Consider the following 21,749-nt stretch of genomic DNA (forward strand, 5'->3'; position numbering starts at 1 on the left):
CGCCGGGGGGCGCCCTTCCAGGCCCGGCGCTCGCGAGCCCCGCCCCCGCCCGCGCCCGCGCCCCCGGGGACCTATTCCCCAACCGGCGCCGCCAGACGCGCCGAACCGCCTCATCCTGCCCAGAGGCGAGCGGACTGTCTGCCCGTGCGGCCGCCCTCTAGACTCCCCGCGTGCTGCCCGAGCGTCCGGGCGGCGGGCCAGCCTCCCCGAGCCGCGCCGCCCCGGCCCCGCCGAGCGCGCGGAGCCCCGGGACAATGGGGCCGCGGTGGCTGCTGCTCTGGGCCGCGGGGCTCGGTCTGTGCAGCCCCCTGGTGTCGGCCCGCACCCGAGGCCCCAGACCAGGTGAGCGTGGGCCCCGAACTCCCCTCCCGTCCGGTCCTGCAGCCCCGGGCCTCCGCGGGACCCCGGGGGTGCCCCCTGATCGCCCCTTCTCTGGGAGCCCGCTGCGGGCTCGGCCCGGACCTCTCTGCACCGACTTCTGGAGCATGCAGGGTGTGGGAGGTGGACGAGGAGGGCTCGGGCTGTCTTGGGGAAGCCGAGGGACCTCGTTGCATTTGTTGCCACTGCGGGGCCTGTTTCTCCCAGGACCACCCCGAAAAGAAAGGGGTTTCACGTTGCTCCACCAATAGCCGGTCCGGGTTTTTGTTTGTTTGTTTTCCCCCAAGAGGTGGTGGAGAACCGCTCCCGCTGAAGTTTTGTTTTGTTCAAACGGCTTTTCTTGCACATTTTGAAGGCGAGGAAAGGGGTGTAGAGAAAAGCTTGGTCCCGTGGCCCGTTCAGTGGAGAATCAGGACCTGCCGCCCCGCCGGGCACAGACAGGCCTTGTGTGGTGGTCTTGGTGCGGGATACCGAGTGATAGCTAGATCGCCACGAGGCGGTGGTCGGCGGGCTTTGTTTGCTTGTTTCCTAGGACCCAGTCTTCCAAGCGAGTTGAGGCAACAATCCAGCTCCTCACAAACGGCTCCCTCAGCCCCTGTGGGATGAAACCATTTCAGTTTCTGATCTGCTGGGAGACGGAGGTTTCTCACCTAGAATACATGTATTACTGTGCGCTGCGTGTATTTTAAAGGATCTGGCTGCCTGAGCAAATAAATGCATTTTCCAACTTCTCCCCCTTAAAAAAAAAAAAAAAAACGGGGCAGAAAAGTTGTTGCCTGGAAAGAGCCTAGATAGAAAGGGATGGGGGAAATGCTGTTATTTCTTTATAGCGATACAACTTTGTAAGCTTTCTGACCGCTTCTTTTATTCCGAGTAGTAACAAATGCTAGCTGTTTTCCTTATCTGTGAAACACTGTGTATTCTGTATTGTTTTCGCAACTTGGAAGGAATACAGGCAGTTGGAGATGGAGAGGTGACAGAAACACACAGAAACTGGTTTCTCTGCTCTCCATCTTTGCTCAGGGTGAGTTTGGAGGTGATGCTTTTGAGAACACTGAGAAGCCCACACAGGAGCCCAAAAGTTTTGCAGCAGCTTCGCACATTATCTCTTGCAATGTTTGGGAAAGCAGAGAACTCCTGAAAAATTGTGTATGGTGACACTGATGTCAGATATCACTTTACAGATTTATTCTGGGATGTGCTCTTAACACAAATTTGTGTTTGAGGTTTGGGTGGTGAGGTGTTTATACAGATGCCGTGTCCATGGTGTCACCTTTCTTCGCAGTGGGTTCCCTAGGAAGGTTTTGGCCTCTGGTTAGGGGGTGAAGTTCAGACTGCTGTTCCCCACGCTTGTTACACACATCGACCTGAATGGTGCATGCTAAGACACTACTATAGATAGAGCTGAAGAACATTGGCCAATTCATCTACCCCGGATTCTGGGACCACTTTATGAGGGAGAGAAGAAAAGAGGATGAGAACGAAAAGGCACTCTTGTTAAGTGTTGTATTGTGTTTAACCCTGGGCCCAGAGGCATTTCACTACACGTTGTCTCCTTTCACCCCCTCTCATGTTTATCCCCTTTTGCCAATTCTGAAACTAAGTCTCAGAGACAGTGTACCTAAATTCCAAAAGGAGGAGGGGGTCCTGGATGCAAGAAATAGGTGGGACCTTGTCTTTGGAGAGTTTTAAGCCCCATAAAATCAACCAAAAATAGGTCTGCTTTTTATGATCACTGTGCGCCTGCAATTCTAAACAATGCCTGTCTTAACCACCTGTATCCGATGGAAGGAGTCAAGAGACCCCAGTCATAGGAAACCCTTCCAGGACAAGCCTTGCCCACCAGTTTGAGCTTTCTCAAAGCACTCTCAGACTTGTCCCTACTCGTTTTGGCTTTGCCTGCAAAGTGGCTTTTCCACTTTGTGGGTCCGTCATCCCCCAGCAAAGATTATAAACTTCCGTTTATCCCTTTGGCATCTAGAACAGATGTTCACTCAGCAGATACTTGAGAAATTCCTGAGTTCATTAACCAGTTTACCTTCCTTTGTCCAAGCAGTATAAGTGAGACTCTCTCATCAAAGCGTGTCAGTGTCCTAGAGGTGAGGTCCGTCAATTCTATAAAGGTCTGGAGAGTAAAAGGTGCCAGAAGCGCTGATGGTGACCGTGGCAGAGGGGGTCGGATGGGAGATTCCATGTACTGGCTTCCTGCCCACAAAGTCAAGCTCAGTTCCTTAGTATAGAGAAGGTGCCTGTTCCCGTGCAGGATGGGTCCCCAGCCTCCCTTATTACTGAGCCTCCCCTATTACATAATCTATTACGTTATCTGTACTTCGCCCAGCCCCCGCCCTGTAGTTCCACCTCCCGGAGCTGTGCTTTCTCTGGCTTTGTCCCCAGGCCATTCCTCTGGCCAGAATGCCCTTCCCACACCCTACTTGTTCACATTTAATGAAAAACAGCTACTTTATGTCAAGAACCTACTACAGCCAGCACCCTGCCTGGACGCATTACAGACACTATTTCACTTATTCTGTATCCACCGTTTGAGCAGATGGCATCCCCATTCTACAGGTAAAAACTGAGGCTCCCAAATGCTTAAGTCACAAGTGCAGTTACAAGTGAAACACATTTGACCACAGGCCTTTTCCGCCAAGTGCAGGCTTTCTCTACTGTCCACTATGAAGAGGAAGCCATCCAGAGCCCCCAGCCCCTCTGACAGCAGAGAAATAATCCTGCAGTGCTTCCCAGGATCCCGGAAGGCAGAGTCTGTGCCCCTCTGGCTGGGGAGCCCAGGTCTAGCACACAGAGGTGCTTAGTAAGCGTAGATGCATCGATTGTGGTACCCTGCCTTTACTCTCTGAAGCGGATGATAAGGCAGTCTGTGACTAGACCTCCGTCATGAATGTGCAGGTTAATTGGCCGTTACTGAGAGGCTGTCATCTTCCGCCCAACAAATGACACGAAACGAGACAGTGAAGCTGCTTGTAGTCAAGCAGAAACCTCTGAAAGTCAAATTTCTTATGAATCAGCAAGTCGTTTTCTACCCCAGCATCTCAATCACTTAAAACTTCCTCCTTCCCGTCCTTTTTCCCGTTCATTCGCTCCTTAGTGACCGGGGCACTGTGTTCATAGGACACGTCCTGCGGTTGGCCCACGCTTCCTTCGTGTGAGGACAGGTACCGGGGCGTTCTGGCCCCTCCTCAGGAATCCTCTCACGTCATCTCTAATGGTTGCCCTTCCAGCCCTGCCTCCTTCTTTTCAGTTCAGCGTGTCTCTGCCCTCCCTTCTTTCCAGCTCAGCATTTCTCTACCTTTTATGTCTAAACAGACGAGCATGCTGTCAGCCCTGACTCGCAGCTCCTCATCAGCTCTGAGTTTGCTCCTTTGCCAGCCTGCTTCCGGCCATCGTTTCCCTGTGCCCTCGCTGCCCCTTCTCTCCTCTCTCGGGCAGCTCACTCCTGTCCTGTCACTGCAGCAGACGGACTCAGCTGAGCCTGAGTTGGAGTTCCGCTGAGACCCTGGAGTCCCCAGGACCCTGCGCTTCTCTCGTCTCACTCTCTCTGGACACACATCCTTCTTTTCCCTTGAAACTCACCCTTCCTCCCTTCTTTCCTTCTCTTCCTCCTTCCCCTTCTCCCTCCTCCCTTCCTTCTTGTCTTCCTCTGCTTCCAAAGTTGAGGTCAATATTGTTCAACACAGGGAATGTAGCCAATATTTTGTAATAATTTTAAATGGAAAGTAACCTTTCAAAACTGTATAAAAAGATTACCTTGAAATGAGTGAAAAGAATTTTTAAATAATTGCATTACACAATATAAGATTGTGCGATTGAGCATATGACGCAGAAATGCAGCCTTTCTTTGACACACACAGTGCAGAGGAGGGGCACGGAATGAAGATATATTAGAGTTAGGGACTGACGCTGCAAGGCCGTTGGAAGCCACTGGAAGAAATGAAGAGGACCAAACTGGGGGATAACATTAATATCAAAATTAACTCTATGGATATAAAAATAATTAAACACAATTGAGGTAGAATCTACATAGCATAAAATTAACCATTTTTAAGTTTACAGTTAGTGGCATTTAGCGCATTTACAGTGTGGTACACCTACCGCCTCTGCTGCTGCTGCTTCTGCTAAGGCGCTCCAGTCATGTCCGACTCTGTGTGACCCCATAGACGGCAGCCCACCAGGCTCCGCCGTCCCTGGGATTCTCCAGGCAAGAACATTGGAGTGGGTTTCCATTTCCTCCTCCAATGCATGAAAGTGAAAAGTGAAAGTGAAGTCGCTCAGTCGTGCCCGACTCTTAGCGACCCCATGGACTGCAGCCTACCAGGCTCCTCTGTCCATGGGATTTTCCAGGCAAGAGTACTGGAGTGGGGTGCCATCGCCTTCTCCACCTACCACCTCTATCTAGTTCGAAAAGAAATCAGGTCACCATCACGCGCTCGGCCCCATCCCCTACCTCCAGCTCTTGGCAGGGCTGATTTGCTCTGGGTTCACCACTTCTGCGTATTTCCGCACATGAATGGAATCATATCATGCAGCCTTTTGTGTCTGGGGGACTGCATCCCCTTTACTGTGGGATACTCACAGAACCCCAGAAGGATCATCAGGAACCCCAGCCTGGGTTTATTTTTGACTAGGACGACAGTATCCAGGACTCACACTTTCGACATTGAGAATTTTGTTTGTTTCCCTACTTTGTGGTTTATTTCATTCTGCCATTCACCTCCTCATGCTTATGCCCAAAACTGTCAGAATACACAGTTCTCTGTCTAGACTGAGCTTCCCCCAGACAGCCTCTCCCACATTGACCTTGGGATGTGTGCGTACTTAGTCGCTCAGTTGTGTCCAACTCTTTGTGATCCCACGGACCGTGGCCCGCCAGCTCTGCTGTCCATGAGGATTCTCCAGGCAAGAAAACTGGAGTGGGTTGCCATTTCCTTCTCCAGGAGAACTTCCCAATCCAGGGATCAAACCCAGGTCTTTCTCATTGCAGGCAGATTCTTTACTGGCTGAGCCACCAGGGAAGCCCTTACGTTGGGATGGTGCTTGGAAAAACCCATGAAGTGATGCCTCCTTTTTCTCCATCCCAAGGCATCCAATGATGTTTTGCCACTTACCAGGCCATTACAGGCCTTTATTTGCTTTCAAAAGAGCCTGCTTTTGGAAATAACAGGAATAATCTGAAATTTGCACTTCAAAACAAATATTGAACTTCAGGAAAGGACCTAATCTAATCTCATCTATTTATACTTCAAGTCTGTAGTGGATTAAAAGTGTCAGGTATTATGTATTATAAAGGAGTGTTTTCTGGTATTTTCTTTTTTGCTAACCAGCAGTAAGGACTCTAAGGAATATGCTTTATATGGTGACAGGGTTGCTGCCTGTATGTTCAGTAAATGCCCGGGGACAGTCATGGTGTACAGTTAACAAAAGTTTTCCCAACCAGTACTCACCTTTACCACGTGCTATGCGTTCATTTTCTACGTGATTTTAAAAGCTTGTTATAGTTCTGTGCATTGATTTCATAAGCAGCGTCAGGTCCCTACCATCATCTCAACACTGGCGCAGCAGGCCAGTTCTGTCAGCAGAACTGAGGCTTATGTGGCCTTACAAGAAGAGTTCTGCTTTCCAGGAAGTGCTATTTATGACCGTTTCTATCATCTCTAGAACGTAGCTTCTTTGAGTTCGGGTTTACAAGCTGCAGTAGGACTTGGGTGGGGTTGGGGGTTGGGGGTGTGGAAACATTTGGTTCTGGGGAAATCGGCGATGGTAAACATCCTTTACTGTAAATTAGTTTTCCTGTCAGCTCGGCGTCTTGTAGACAGTGGTATCCCCACGCCTGTCCCTCTGGGTGGAGAACGGGCCTGGAGGAATGGGGAGAGCCAGGATCAGAGTCCTTCTCAGAGACCCTGCTAGTCTTCTGACCCCACGAGTTGAGTCGGGCCCTGGCCTTCGGGAGGGGCCCCCACACACGTTTTAGTGCCTGCAGTGGTGTTGGATACTCTGGTGTTTACATTTTCTGGTTGGCCTTGCTTCCTGTAACCCCTACGCCCCTGGCTTCCCCCAGGTTTGCTTTGGGATGCTCCCAGCCTGCTCCAGAGGGTGGGAGGGGCAGGGGCCACCGCAGGCAGGGGCCGTCTCATCTTCAGTCTGCAGTCAGGGCTTATCTTATTCTCTGATTCTTGTCCTCAGCAGAGATTTTTGTTCATTTACTTGCTCACTTGCTTCTGCCTCATCTGAAACAGTATTCTAAACATCTCTTTCTCTGTTTTGTCCTTGACCGACTCTTACTACATCTGTCCTGTCTGTGAAGGCTGGGTTGTTGGCATGTGGTTGGTGTGTCGCCAAGGTCAGCAGGACTTGTGATTCCCAAGCAGCACCTGTGCCCATCATCAGCTGAACTCACACACTCACATGGCTGTGTCCCACCTGCTGTATGTAGTTCCAAAGGGTGGGCAGATTGTTTGGTGAAATGCTAGAGAAGAAAAGCGTACTCTTTCAGGAGCAGGTCCTGAATTCACAGCTTCCTTGAAGAGACAGGGTAAGTGGTGTTCAAAGAGCAGGAGCTTCAGAACCAGGCAGATGTGGCTCAGTCCCCGGCTGCCCCACTTTCTATCTGTGGGGCGTTGGATCAGTCACTTAGCCTCTGCACATCCTTGTTGTCTGTAAAATAGGCTCTGTCACGCTTATCTCATAAAAATACTGGGGTTACATGAGGTAGGTAAGTGAAATATCGAGCACAAAGTAACTGCTCAACAAATGTCTTCTTCATACCCACACCCTCCTTATTCCAGAAACGCCTTGGAAGGGCTGGTGTAGCATGAATTCTCTCAGTGTAAAGCTGTGTTCACACAAACATTCAAGCACCTTTTCCCCTTCAAAACTAAGACAAAACAGAAATGAAAGCAAAAACTGTTGTCTTTAGTTTTTGGTGGCTAGTAAATGTCCATAAAATGTTTTTCTTCTTTTATTTCTCACTTTTCATTATGGAAACTTTCAAAGATACCTAATGTGGGCAGCACAATTACCCCCTATATGCTTTATTTGTATCCTCACTTTCCTCCTCTCCAAATGGACAATTTTAAAGCAAATCCCAGACACACGGTATCTTTTCATGTGTAAATATATCACTATATATACTTCATGTAACCACAGTGACGTTATAACACCTAAGAAGACTGAACAACAGTTTCTTAATATTGTGAACTATTCGAATGGTCAGTGTTCACATTTCGCTGATTGTCTCATAAATGCTTTTTCGGTTGGTTTATTTGAATTGGGGTCAAATGAGGTCCGCTGTTGCCTTAGGTTGACGTACCCTTAAGTCTCTCTTAATCTGTAATGGTTTTCCCTCTCCTCTTTTTTCAAGGCTCTGTGTCAGAGAAACTGGGTCATCTCTCTTCTAGACTTTCCTGTTACATACTGGGTCTATCCAGCAGGGCTGTTCAACATGCCCTTCTCTCCTGTGCATTTTCTGTAATGTGGCCCATTTGGAGACTTAGCCTGATTTATTTGGCTTTTCTCCAAGACTGCCTGACCTAGTGGTGGTGTGTACACACCTGTTACATCACCTGTTTGTTTTTAATTTGTTTGGCTACACCAGTCTTAGTGGTAGCATATGGGATCTAGTGCCTTGTCCAGAGATTGAACCCAGGTCCCTGCGCTGAGAGCGCAGATCCTAGCCCCTGGGCCGCCAGGGAAGTCCTGTCTCTCTTTTTTGAGAACTTAAGGTTGCACAGTGGACTCGGGTGTGCTCAAGTGACCCAGTTATCAGAGTTCCTATCACCTATCCTTACACCTCAACCTTTTTTTTTTAAGAGACTAATGATCATTGGACTAAATCTTATTTCATTAAGCACTTCAAGATGCATTTCTAAATCTGTCATTGTTTCTGTGTTTATAAGCTGGGATTATTTTATAAACTAGAAGTTTCCTTCATTGACTATTTGGCTTCCCCAAAATATTTTCAATATAGAAAAGGCAAGATAAATGCTGAATCTGGCCTTTATTTACCAATTTTCATACTGGGTCCCCTCGTTTCCTCCAAAAGTGACCCAAAAAGGTTTTATTTTCCTTGAAGTATAATTATGAACTCATCAGTTCAGTCACTCAGTCATGCCTGACTCTTTGCGACCCCGTGGTCTGCAGCACACCAGGCCTCCCCGTCCATCACCAACTCCCAGAGCTTACTCAAACCCATGTCCATTGAGTCGGTGATGCCATCCAACCATCTCATTTTCTGTTGTCCCCTTATCCTCCCGCCCTCAATCTTTCCCAGCATCAGGGTCTTTTCCATTGAGTCAGCTCTTGGCATCAGGTGGCCAAAGTATTGGAGTTTCAGCTTCAGCATCAGTCCTTCCAATGAATATTCAGGACTGATTTCCTTTAGTATCCACTGGTTGGATCTCCTTTCTGTCTCTCAAGAGTCTTCTCCAGCACCACAGTTCAAAAGCATCAATTCTTCGGTGCTCAGCTTTCTTTATAGTCCGACTCTCTCATCCACACATGACTACTAGAAAAACCATAACTTTGACTAGATGGACCTTTGTTGGCAAAGTAATGTCTCTGCTTTTTAATACGCTGTCTAGTTTGGTCATAACTTTTTTCCAAGGAGCAAGCATCTTTTAATTTCATGGCTGCAGTCACCATCTGCAGTGATTTTGGAGCCCCCCAAAATAAAGTCTGACACTCTTTCCATTGTTTCTCCATCTATTTGCCATGAAGTGATGGGACCAGATGCCATGATCTTAGTTTTCTGAATGTTGAGCTTTAAGCCAACTTTTTGACTGTCCTCTTTCACTTTCAAGAGGCTCTTTAGTTCTTCTCTTTCTGCCATAAGGGTGGTGTCATCTGCATATCTGAGATTATTGCTATTTCTCCCGGCAATCTTGATTCCAGTTTCTGCTTCATTGAGTCCAGCATTTCTCATGATGTACTCTGCATATAAGTTAAATAAGCAGGGTGACAATATACAGCCTTGACATACACCTTTTCCTATTTGGAACCAGTCTGTTGTTCCATGTCCAGTTCTAACTGTTGCTTCCTGACCTGCAGATAGGTTTCTTAAGAGGCAAGTCAGGTGGTCTGGTATTCCCATCTCTTTCAGAATTTTCCACATTTTTTTGTGATCTACACAGTCAAAGGCTCTGGCATAGTCAATAAAACAGAAGTAGACGTTTTTCTGGAACTCTTTTGCTTTTTCGATCATCCAACAGATGTTGGCAATTTGATCTCTGGTTCCTCTGCCTTTTCTAATAGATCTTAACAAATATGACGTTCTCCCACATTTCCATGCATTTCTGTCATTATTCTCTTAATGATCTTTGGCCACTGGGAAGGGCCCTTGGACTGACTTCAGAGTCTTTCTGACCTGACCCTAATGTTCTTTGAAGACATTCAGGGGTCGTCTTGTGCACTTCCTCCCCCAGATCTGGCACCAGCAGTTTCTTTAAGGAGCACTTCTTTTCATGATGCATGATTCCATCTGAGACCATCGAGTATCCCACTCATGTTGTTTTCTGCTTGGAATTAGTATGTTTCCATCATTCTTCCATCACCCCCTTCTTGACTGCCCTTTAGCCTGTAGTGTTGAGTCACTGGTGGGGAAGTGCAGGGGACAGCTGTCCTTCTCTCTGAATGTAGGCAAGGTCCTGGGATTTCTGGTTTCTTAACCCACCAAGGGTGAGCCCTCTGGGCCAAAGCTCTGAGTCAGAACTGAAGCTGGCATATTCTGGGAGGCTGACATGGTATAAATCCCAGGATCATGAGGGACCTTGAGAGAACATCTGGGCACCACTCTGCTTCTAGGCCAGATCTCGTCAAAGTCAGAAAAAGTGCCATGCCTAACTTATAATTTCTAAGTCTCCAGAGTTAGAGAGTCCACATTCAAACTCATTAGCAATAGTCTATGTTCAACAATCAAAATTACTCTAGAGCCATTTCAGGAAACCTGAATTAAGTGAAACTTTTGCAACAAATATGAGGATCAATTTTAGGACCTGACCTAGTTTTTTGTTTGTTTTTTTTTTTAAGCTATAACTTACCAGTAAAAACACAGATGTTACAGGAGTTTTCGATCCACTGACAGGCACTTTCTCCTTGACCTAGGACTAAAGTAAAAGCAAGATTCCCAAACTCAAATTTCAGCCCAAGGCACAAGCTAGTTGGATTTATCTAGTCACCTGGAATTGGTTTTATTCTTTCTTTGATGCTGGTATACAGTTAAATAAACAAAATTTACTGACATCCTGTAATCCCATAAAGGCCAAAGTATCAAAACCTGTGGTGGCAAGAAAAGGTGACACCTTAGGCAATGATATCTATTCACGGGATTATGCATTCTTCCTGGGCTCCAGCCTGTAAAAATGTCATGTTCGACATACTGCCCAAGAAGGCCGAGCCAGAGAAGAAATTTTAGAAAACAAATACTGATTCCCAAAGTGTTGGGTTGGCCATAAAGTTCATTCGGGTTTTTCCGTAAGCTACGAGAGAAAAAGCCGAACGAAATTTTTGGCCAACCAAGACTAGCTACAGCGCAAAGCCTAATGACAGTTTTATGTTCAGGCCAAGTGACAGCGTCTAAGAGTTGAGTTGTGAGTGTTCGTAGATTTCCAGGGCGTCACTCCTCTGGGTCTCGGCCTGATGCTCATGTAGCTTGCACACAGGCATGCATGTGATTGTCTCCCCTCTATACGTGACATGACGAGTCCTCAATCCGGCCAAGCCCCCCGAGGACTTTTGCAGCAGAAAGTTATGTTATTTTAAGGTTCCTGTGGGTCAGCATTTTTAAAGACACATATCTTTGTGGTCCCGAAGTGCCAGAACTCATTCATTTCTTTTCTTCCACCTCCCACACATTCATGACTTCGAGGGTAGCCTCACTTCCCTCCCACGGGGCCCGTTGAACCAGGGTCTGGATCCCACGTGACCCGATCAATACACACAGAGTGAATTAGATGCATCACAAGAGGAGGGAAGTGATCCTTGAGGGAAAGGTTGTGAATTTGAAATTTGATTTACGGCTCTGAATGCTGGGGCTCTGTACCTTATAGCCTCTCCATGTCCCTCGTCACACAGAAAAACGAAACACAGTTATATGTTGAGGGAGGGAAGAGGAACACAGATTCCATCTTAATTTCTTTGCTTTTTTAATTTTTTGCTCTCAAAACAATTGAGAGCAAGAAACAAACTACATTGAAGTGATGGGGAAGGATAATAATTTCTCACACTGGTTAATTTTTGAAGTTTACAAAGTGAACATATATCCTCATTTCATGTGTGATGCTCCAAGCTGCCAGCAGGTATTGAATCTTCCCATTTCAGTGATCCTGAGACTGAGTTCAGAGGAGTTAAGTGACTCCTGGTAGAGGCAGCTGTTGTTTGTTGTTCGGACTCTTTTGCAACCCCACGGACTGTAGCCCTCCAGGCTCCTCTGTCCATAGGATTTCCCAGGCAAGAATACTGGAGTTGGTTCTTGTTTCCTACTCCAGGGGATCTTTCTGACTCCGGTATCGAACCTGCGTCTTCTGTATTGCAGGTGAATTCTTTACCGCTGAGCCATCGGGTAGAGCCAGCATTAGAATGTAAATCTATAATTAAAAGCCAATTTAAGGACCACACCTCCTACCTGTGGGCCAGGGTACTAGAGAGACTTGGAGATTAAATAGGAACTATTTCCCACCCTTGGGGAACAACCTCGATATCTATGTACACTCAGGCTCATCACTGCAGATTTTTGTTCTTCCCGTGGGACAGATCGAGACTTTATCCTCAGGGGACCCGTTCGTGCTCTTGCTACGGTCATCTGACCTCAAGCTTTCGGTACCAGGCCCTGCTCTACTGTGGATCAGTTGGTGCCACTCTAGGTTTGCTCTTCATTTTGGAAATAGATGCCAATTTATTGTGTTTTATTTTGTAGTTCTAGAAGTCCCGTTGGTTGGTTTCATTGCTATTTTCTATTTCTTCATTCATTTCAATGAAATCTTTCTCTTTCCTCATTAAAGCATCGTTGCAGCACACTCTTTAAAATCCTTATCTGCAAGTTGTAGCATCTGAGTCATCTTGGGATTGGTTTCCATTGACTATCCCTTTCTCTTGAGACTGGGTCACACTTTGCTGATTCTCTTTATAGCGAATGATTTTTAACTGTATGCTGAATATTATCCTACTGTAAACACTCAAGATTTTGTCTTATTTCTCTAAAGAGTGTTGCTGTTTTTGCTTTAGCAGGCAGTTAATTTGGTTGAACTCAAACTGCAAATGTTTCCTCTTGAGCAAAAAAGCTCAAACAGCACTTCCATTCTTTTAAGTCTAGCAGAGCAGCTTCATTTCTCCCCTGAGTGTGCCCCAAACCTGGGGCAGAATTTACACTGGACTCTGCGGCTCTCCATGCCTCTCCGACTTGCTCTTTTCTGGGATTCTTTCCTCAGTTTCCAGTGACTGTGGTTGCCCTGAACACTGTCTTCCAGTTCTTCGGGCCACAGAGACTATGAGGTTTCTATCTGAGTTTCAGCCATCTTTCATGGCACTGACTTTGGCCTCCTCTCAAGCTAAAAGCCACTGAAAGCCAGAAACCCACTGGTTGCCATCTTCTTTCAAGACCCATCCCTCCCCTCCCCAACACGACTGTGAACCTACATAACTTCAGATCACTGATTCGGAGGAGGAAAGGAATCCAGAGTCTGTAATTTTTGTTTAGGGGATAGTTGGGTCTGGTAAGGACCTTCCAGAAGCAGCATTCTCTTTTACTGCATCATGCTTTTCTGTGTAAGTTTTTGTTTGCAGGAACATTCCAGTACTGAAAAATAAAACTGAAAGCTGGAAATTTCACTGTACTTACCTCATTTCCAGCCAGTTCTCAATCCCCTGACCTCAGTTCTGAGTGACATATGTCCAGCCTTTGTGGTAATCGCCCCCAGGGATGGAAGCCTCATCCTTTTCCCCTGGGGTTTCTGTCCCCACTCTTCAGCTCCTCAAAGCCCAACAGAGGCTCTCTGTCCAAGTCCCCTCAGTGACAGAATGACAGTGCGACTCCCGGGAAGCCAACGCTGGTGGAGTTCAGCAGCTGAATGCTGCATTTCTGTGATGAACATTTCCACTGGAGGTTTTTGGTGGAGGAGGGTGATAAAGGAAGGATGTTTGCAGCAGAGCCTTTATAGTAATTTCTAGTTGACACTCAAAAGAGCCTGGCTGGCCTGGCATCTGCCTGGATGCATGTGGCATTTTGGAACTGAGCTGAGGGAGGCACTGACCTAGAACTGGTGCTGCTCCACTGACCCACTGAGGAGGGAGACAGGGAAGATGACTCAAGTGGTAGGTGCCTTGCGGTTTCATTAGACAGTAACCTGAGGGACTGCAGCTTGGACCCAAAGATGATGAGAGATTAGGGACATTCTACTGTGTAAACAAGCCGAAGCTAGTAAAGGAGAGCTTCTATCACCCGGATAATTGTCATGGAAACTGGGTCCCCTCAGTCTTGCTCAAGGAGAAGGCAATGGCAACCCACTCCAGTACTCTTGCCTGGAAAATGCCATGGACGGAGGAGCCTGGTGGGCTGCAGTCCATGAGGTGGCTAAGAGGCGGACACGACTAAGCGACTTCACTTTCACTTTTCACTTTCATGCACTGGAGAAGGAACTGGCAACCCACTCCAACGTTCTTGCCTGGAGAATCCCAGGGATGAGAGATCCTGGTGGGCTGCCGTCTATGGGGTCGCCCAGAGTTGGACACGACTGAAGCGACTTAGCAGCAGCAGCAGCAGCAGTCTTGTTCAAAGTCACCTCTAGCTCCATAAGCTTTAAGATGTTCCCTCAACTTTCTGTGTTGATTTTTCCATGAGGGAGAATGGATTTCAAGGGGTAGCCACAAACCAAATGGGGGGGAAAATGTATACCTGCAGGCCTATGGAGGAAAGAGAAGTCATGTAGCCTGGGGTAATTTGTTTATATAGACAGTGGCTCACATAGAAAAGAAGTCATGGCTTTTTTCTTTTACATCAGCCTGTACTCAGCCTGTCCTGATATCTGCAGCAGAGATCTCTGAAAGTCTGTGGTTCACCTCATCTCTCTGAGGAGCAGAGCTTGAAAAGCGTTTGCTTGTGCCAGAACAAAATGTGGTACACTATCTTGAGTTAGCTAATTCCCTGATGAAGTCTGGGCTCCCTGGTGGCTCAGTGGTAATGAACCCACCTGCCAGTGCAGGAGACTCAGGTTCGATCCCTGGGTCCGGAAGATCCCCTAGAGAAGGAAATGGCAACCCACTCCATTATACTTGCCTGGGAAATCCCCAGGGACAGAGGAGCCTGGCGGGCTACAGCCCGTGGGGTCGCACAGAGTCAGATGCAATGGAGCGCACACACAGAGACACACACACAGATAAAGTCTGTCATCCATTGAGTGTCACATGCTCTTTACCACCAACTCTCCCAGGAAGAAAACAAAAAGCCAAAGTCAAGTGTACTCTCTCCTTGTCTCTTTTGCCTTCTTAATTCCTTTAAATTTTTTTTTACTTTTCAGGGACAGACCCAACAAACGGTACTCTGGGTCCTCGGTCTTTCTTTCTCAGGAATTCCAATGACGGATATGAACAAATCCCACTGCCAGAGGACGAGGACTCGAGTGAAGGTGAATTCACAGAAGACAGATTAAGCTCAGACAACAGAAGCAGCCCTCCTCAAAAGTCACCCCCTGGGTTTATCTCCAAATCCGCCTCAGGATATCTGACCAGCGCCTGGCTGACTGTCTTTATCCCCTCAGTCTACACGGGCGTGTTCCTCGTCAGCCTTCCTCTGAACATCATGGCCGTCGTGGTGTTCGTCTTGAAGATGAAGGTCAAGAAGCCGGCCGTGGTGTACATGCTGCACCTGGCCGCGGCAGACGTACTCTTCGTGTGTGTGCTTCCGTTCAAGATCAGCTACTACTTCTCCGGAAGCGACTGGAGGTTCGGGTCTGCCATGTGCCGCTTCGTCACGGCAGCCTTCTACGGGAACATGTACGCCTCCATCATGCTCATGACGGCCATCAGCGTCGACCGCTTCCTGGCCGTGGTGTACCCCATCCAGTCCCTCTCCTGGCGGACCCTGGGGCGCGCTTCCTTCATCTGCCTGGCCATCTGGGCCATGGCCATCGCGGGGGTGGCGCCCCTGCTCCTGCAGGAGCAGGCCACCCAGGTGCCGGGGCTCAACATCACCGCCTGCCACGACGTGCTCAACCAGACGCTGCTGGAAGGCTACTACTCGTACTACTTCTCCGCCTTCTCCGCCGTCTTCTTCTTCGTGCCGCTGACCCTTTCCACCGTCTGTTACGTGTCCATCATCCGATGCCTCAGCTCTTCCACGGTTGCCAACCAGAACAAGAAGTCCCGGGCTTTGCTCCTGTCCGCGGCTGTCTTCTGCATCTTCATCCTTTGCTTTGGACCCACAAACATCCTTCTGCTTCTCCACTACGCGTTCCTTTCAAGCTCTGATCCCATGACAGAGGCCGCCTACTTTGCCTACCTCCTGTGTGTCTGCGTCAGCAGCATAAGCTGTTGCATCGACCCCTTGATATACTACTATGCTTCCTCGGAGTGCCAGAGGCACCTCTCTGCTATCTTACACTGCAAAGAAAGTTCAGATCCCGGCAGCTGTAACAGCAGCGGTCAGCTGATGCCAAGTAAAATGGACACCTGCTCTAGTAACCTGAGTAGCAGTCTATACAAAAAGCTCTTAACTTAGGAAAAGGGACTGACAGTGAGTTAAAAAGAAAATGTTAAAAAGGCAAATCACCTGAGGAGTCAACTTCATCCCTGACAGAAGTGTTTCCTTTACCATCCAAAACAACAAACTTGTGATTTATGTGGCTCCCTAGGAGAGCTTGTATATTTGTTAGTTACAGACAAAAGTAGCAGGAATAGAAAACATTCCAAGAGAGTATTGCCAGAGTTACCACAAGAACTAAGCATCTCTGTTTTTATATATTTACATGCTGATTATAGATATATGTGTGTATGTGTGAATTTATACACATGGACTTATATCATTTGCAGTACAGTATAGAATAGGCACTTGGAAACCCTCTCTTTTTTCACCAGAGACTATGGAAATAAACTCTGATTTTCTGATTTAACATGCAAAGTTTAGGTTGGAGTTTAACTCGGAACATCTGAAGAAGCCCATGAGGAGTGAGGGATTCTACACTTTGGACTCGCACAGCTTTTGCAAATAAATGTATTTTTAAATTGTTCAACAGCAATGTTTAAATTGTTGGGGGATGAGACTTAGTACTAGCTGTGTGTACAGAAAGTTCTTTTGTTTTTCTTGTTAAATATATCAATGTTTGAATTCTTAAAATTATTAAAGCGGATGAAAACAGATGATGTGGGTAGCATTTTTGCTGCTTTACACGCCACGTGTGTAAACTGAGAATGAGCAGAAGTCCCACCAGTGACCTGAGGCTGGCTTTCAAAGCGACTTGCCCCCCTCCCCCAGATGAAAGACTCCAGGCAGTAGATACAAGACAGAGCCACGTGTTTGCTATCCTCTGCTGGGATTCCCCCAAGGATTGGCCATGAGCTTATCATATTTATTAGAAGTTGGAGTAGGATGTGCCATCCCAAGAGATAATGAACATAGAAGACTTCTCTGCCTATTTTAAGAGTGGAGAAAGAAGGCATGTCTGCTTGCAGCAGTTAGGCTGCAAGGGTCACTGTCAGCTGGAACCAGCCACAGACAAGCATGGACAGTCATCGTGTGCTCTAGGCACGCATGGGTGCTGGGCAGACAGAGTTGAGTCAGTCTGAAACCTACTATGGAGAATAACAAAGTGGACCAACATATGGTGTGGACAAGAGATGCATCAATATGTAAAGAAGTGGTTTAGCCAGATGCCACCAGGAAGTGCCACATAATCGAGCCTGGCGGGTGAAGAACTTTGAACATTTGGGTTACTGCTTCCTGTGGTTATAACTTGAGATGAAAACATCATATATTACAGGAAGCATGTTTTTAAAAATAAGTCCTTCAGTAACAGAATATGAAATGTTTTATTACAGTGTTATTCAAGCAAGATAATTATAAATTCTGTATATAATATAATCATCAGTCTATGTATCAACATGAAAGCAAAGTTATACATAAAAGATTGAAAAAATAAAACATCAACTAAGAAAAAGTCCTTCAGTCTGACTTAATTGGACACTATTTACCAATGTGTTGTTCAGTACATACTCAAATCAGATTTTTTAAAAAGTATTAATTATGTCAGATTAGAAATGGCAGAAGAAATGGAATTGACTTTGAAATCTAGGAAAATATTCTCCATTTTTTCCATTCACTTTTATTAAGAGTTAATGAAATGACTTTAAAAGCATTTTTAACCCTATGATGAGTATCAAGTACAGAATATCCTCATGTATTTAGCAAAATAATTAAAAATAATGTTGATATATATCTTTTTTCCTTATGAAAAAACATTGGCATTTTAAACAAACAGAAAGCTGTAAGACAAGTGCTTACAATTTAAAAGAGCAAACTGTTTCCAAATGCCATTGAATAATTTACATAAAAGTATGTATTGTAAGTAAAAGTTAACATTGTTTTTATTAATTTGGTTACTATATTCATTTTATCTAATTTAGTGAAGATATGCTGTCACTGTTTATTCATTGTTTATATTGAAATACTGACTTAAAATCTGACTTAATAAGACCCATTACTGTATTATCAGTATGTACTTATATTACATCACTGTTTTTATGTTCTTTTTTTTTAATGTATATAACCTCTATTAATAAACCTGAAGGTTTGCTTGATAACTGTTTGGAATAAAATTTTATTGTGTCTTTAGAGCCTGGCAGGAAGGCCAGTCTAAGGATTTAGCTGTTGTTTGTTGTTTAGTCAGGAAGTCACCTCAGACTCTTTGTGACCCCGAGGACTGTGGCCCACCAGACTCCACTGTCCATCAAACCCACGTCTCGTGCATTGGCAGGCAGATTCCTTACCACTCAGCCACCAGGGAAGCCATTAATGAAGAGACGATTTGCAGAGGTGTGGGCCAGGGTTAAGGGGCTTCCCAGGTGACAGCAGTGATAAAGAACCTGCCTGCCAGTGCAGGAGACGTAAGGGACGTGGGCTCAACCCCTGGGTTGGGAGAATCCCCTGGAGGAGGGCATGGTAACCCACTCCAGTGTTCTTGCCTGGAGAAGTCCATGGACAGAAGAGCCTGGGGGGCTACAGTCCATAGGGTCACACAGAGGCAAACACCACTGAAGCGACTTAGCACGCACGCACAGCCAGGGTTAAGGGAACCAAGAGCTGGTGAAGAGCCCCAGGGACTAGCGGTTAAGGAAAGCTGTTACACCCCAGGCCCAAAGCAGGTTGGCGGGACAGATAAACAGACATTCTCTCCTCATACCTTGATGTCTGTTGGTGCCTCCCATTGCTCCTGATTTTAACCTGCACCCCAAGGTCAAGGGAACCTGGGTGATATAGCCCATAAAGGTGAGTTTTTTGGGGCACAGAGAATGGAACTGGAAGGGAAAAAGAAAAGTACAATTTCTACCAAAAGCTTTGGTAGTTAATTACAAAACTTTCTGTGTGTTTTTTTTTTTTTTTTAAGCCCTTCTGAGGAAAATTTAAGGTTATATCATTGAGAGTATGTTCGGATTCCTGGGTTATGAGCATTGTGGATAGTCTGCAGTTCTTTCCTAGTGAAGAAAGAAACCAATGTCAGAGGTTGAAACTTAAGGAAGAGTTGCTCTTGAGTGACACTCCTTTGCTGTCCAACACTTCCTGGGGCAGAGGGAGGAGGAGGAATTAAAAGCAAATTTATAAGTACCTATGAGAGCTGGTTAGGTACAAATTCTGATAATGTATTTCTAGATGCATAGTCAACAGAAAAGTTATTTCAACTAAGAAGAATTATTCCGCACACAGCACTTGTAAGTTAACACATGAACTTAAGTTCCTGAGGCCTGGAGTCTGCATAATATTTCAGGAATGGATCTATTGAATGAGTCAGCTCAGGTCATGGTCGCCAGAAAATGGGATCCATCCTCAAACCAGAGAATGACCTTTAAGCTCTTCCATTGTCGTTTTTAAAAATATGCTTGAAACCAAAAACATTTGAATTTTCTTAACCCAAAAAAGTATGTTTTTTCCACAAAGTCAAAATAGGATTTTAAAGGAAGTGGAATACTTGACTGTTAAATATACACAAGGAAAATTTGAGGTTACAGTTCTTAATTTAAGAAATGAAGAGAAATGTCAGTATGTCCCTCAGGAAGTCTTAAGCTATGGGAGCAAAATGGAAAAACTGAAGCAATGTTTTTGAGGAAGTTTTTTCCCTGAGGCCTGGGCCTTTGCACTGGTAGCTTCTCACTTAGGTGCCATCATGAACTTAACTGGGAAAATAGTCACGAATAGTAATTTCCTGGCAGAATTGGCATAGCTGTGTGTCAAAACTGCTAGAATAAATGTGCATGGAGAATAATTAACCACAGGATGCGCTGAGTGTGATTTATGAAGGAGTTGCAGTTCAGGAAGCTGTAACCTGAGCAGAGAGGAGAAATGCTCTAATTCTGTGATTCTCAGTCCCTGAGACCCTTTCAGAATGTGCACCCAGTCAGAACTGTCTTGAAACACTAAGATAACGTTTTGATCTGATTCTCTCACGAGTATCAGTTCAGTTCAGTTAAGTCGCTTAGTCATGTCCAACTCTTTGCGACCCCATGAATCGCAGCACACCAGGCCTTCCTGTCCATCACCAACTCCCGGAGTTCACCCAAACTCATGTGCATCGAGTCAGTGATGCCATCCAGCCATCTCATCCTCTGTCGTCCCCTTCTCCTCCTGCCCCCAATCCTTCCCAGCATCAGGATCTTTTCCAATGAGTCAACTCTTCACATGAGGTGGCCGAAGTATTTGAGTTTCAGACTCAACATCAGTCCATCCAAGAACACCCAGGACTAGTCTCCTTCAGAATGGACTGGTTGGACCTCTTTGCCGTCCAAGGGACCTGCAAGAGTCTTCTCCAGCACCACAGTTCAAAGGCATCAATTCTTCGACACTCAGTTTTCTTCACAGTCCAACTCTCACAGCCATACATGACCACTGGAAAAACCATAGCCTTGACTAGACGGACCTTTGTTGGCAAAGTAATATCTCTACTTTTGAATATGCTATCTAGGTTGGTCATAACTTTCCTTCCAAGGAGTAAGCGTCTTTTAGTTTCATGGCTGCAACCACCATCTGCAGTGATTTTGGAGCCCCCTAAAATAAAGCCTGACACTGTTTCCACTGTTTCCCCATCTATTTCTCATGAAGTGATGGGACCAGATGCCATAATCTTAGTTTTCTGAATGTTGAGCTTTAAGCCAACTTTTTCACTCTCCTCTTTCACCTTCATCAAGAGGCTATTTATTTAGTTCCTCTTCACTTTCTGCCATAAGGGTGGTGTCATCTGCATATCTGAGATTATTGATATTTCTCCCAGCAATCTTGATTCCAGCTTGTGCTTCTCCCAGCCCAGCATTCCTCATGATGAACTCTGCATATAAGTTAAATAAACAGGGTGACAATATACAGCCTTGACATACACCTTTTCCTATTTGGAACCAGTCTGTTGTTCCATGTCCAGTTCTAATTGTTGCTTCCTGAACCTGCATACAGGTTTCTCAAGAGGCAGGTCAGGTGGTCTGGTATTCCCATCTCTTTCAGAATTTTCCACAGTTTATTGTGATCTACACAGTCAAAGGCTTTGGCATAGTCAAGAAAGCAGAAATAGATGTTTTTCTGGAACTCTCTTGCTTTTTTGATGATTCAACGGATGTTGGCAATTTGATCTCTGGTTCCTCTGCCTTTTCTAAAACCAGCTTGAACATCTGGAAGTTCACGGTTCACATATTGCTGAAGGCTGGCTTGGAGAATTTTGAACATTACTTTACTAGCGTGTGAGATGAGTGCAATTGTGCAGTAGTTTGAGCATTCTTTGGCATTTCCTCTCTTTGGGATTGGAATGAAAACTGACCTTTTCCAGTCCTGTGACCACTGCTGAGTTTTCCAAATTTGCTGGCATACTGAGTGCAGCACTTTCACAGCATCATCTTTCAGGATTTGGAATAGCTCAACTGGGATTCCATCACCTCCACTAGCTTTGATCGTAGTGATGCTTCCTAAGGCCCACTTGACTTCACGTTCCAGGACGTCTGGCTCTAGGTGAATGATCACACCATCGTGATTACCTGGGTCATGAAGCTCTTTTTTGTACAGTTCTTTTGTGTATTCTTTTTTTTTCTTTCCTTTGTGTATTCTTGCCACCTCTTCTTAATATCTTCTGCTTCTGTTAGGTCCATACCATTTCTGTCCTTTATCGAGCCCATCTTTGCATGAA

At 46.0% G+C, this 21,749-nt stretch overlaps 1 protein-coding gene across 1 annotated transcript; it reads left to right on the forward strand.

Annotated features, from left to right (window-relative positions):
* The first annotated feature begins 78 nt into the window (after positions 1–78).
* Positions 79–18,174, forward strand: F2R (coagulation factor II thrombin receptor). Its single transcript, XM_061430010.1, has 2 exons — positions 79–342; positions 14,898–18,174. Exons 1-2 carry the CDS (start codon positions 255–257, stop codon positions 16,094–16,096), a joined length of 1,287 nt encoding a protein of 428 aa, XP_061285994.1. The 5' UTR covers positions 79–254; the 3' UTR covers positions 16,097–18,174.
* The last annotated feature ends 3,575 nt before the right edge of the window (positions 18,175–21,749 follow it).

Source organism: Bos javanicus, chromosome 10 (assembly GCF_032452875.1).
Source record: "Bos javanicus breed banteng chromosome 10, ARS-OSU_banteng_1.0, whole genome shotgun sequence".
Taxonomy (NCBI): domain Eukaryota; kingdom Metazoa; phylum Chordata; class Mammalia; order Artiodactyla; family Bovidae; genus Bos; species Bos javanicus.

What these genes read in the sequence shown, in the direction of transcription:
- F2R (XM_061430010.1), top strand. Translation starts at nt 255, where the DNA reads ATGGGGCCGCGGTGGCTGCTGCTCTGGGCCGCGGGGCTCGGTCTGTGC. An exon ending in CACCCGAGGCCCCAGACCAG is followed by an intron (nt 343 to 14,897) that starts GTGAGCGTGGGC and finishes TTTACTTTTCAG; the next exon opens with GGACAGACCCAACAAACGGT.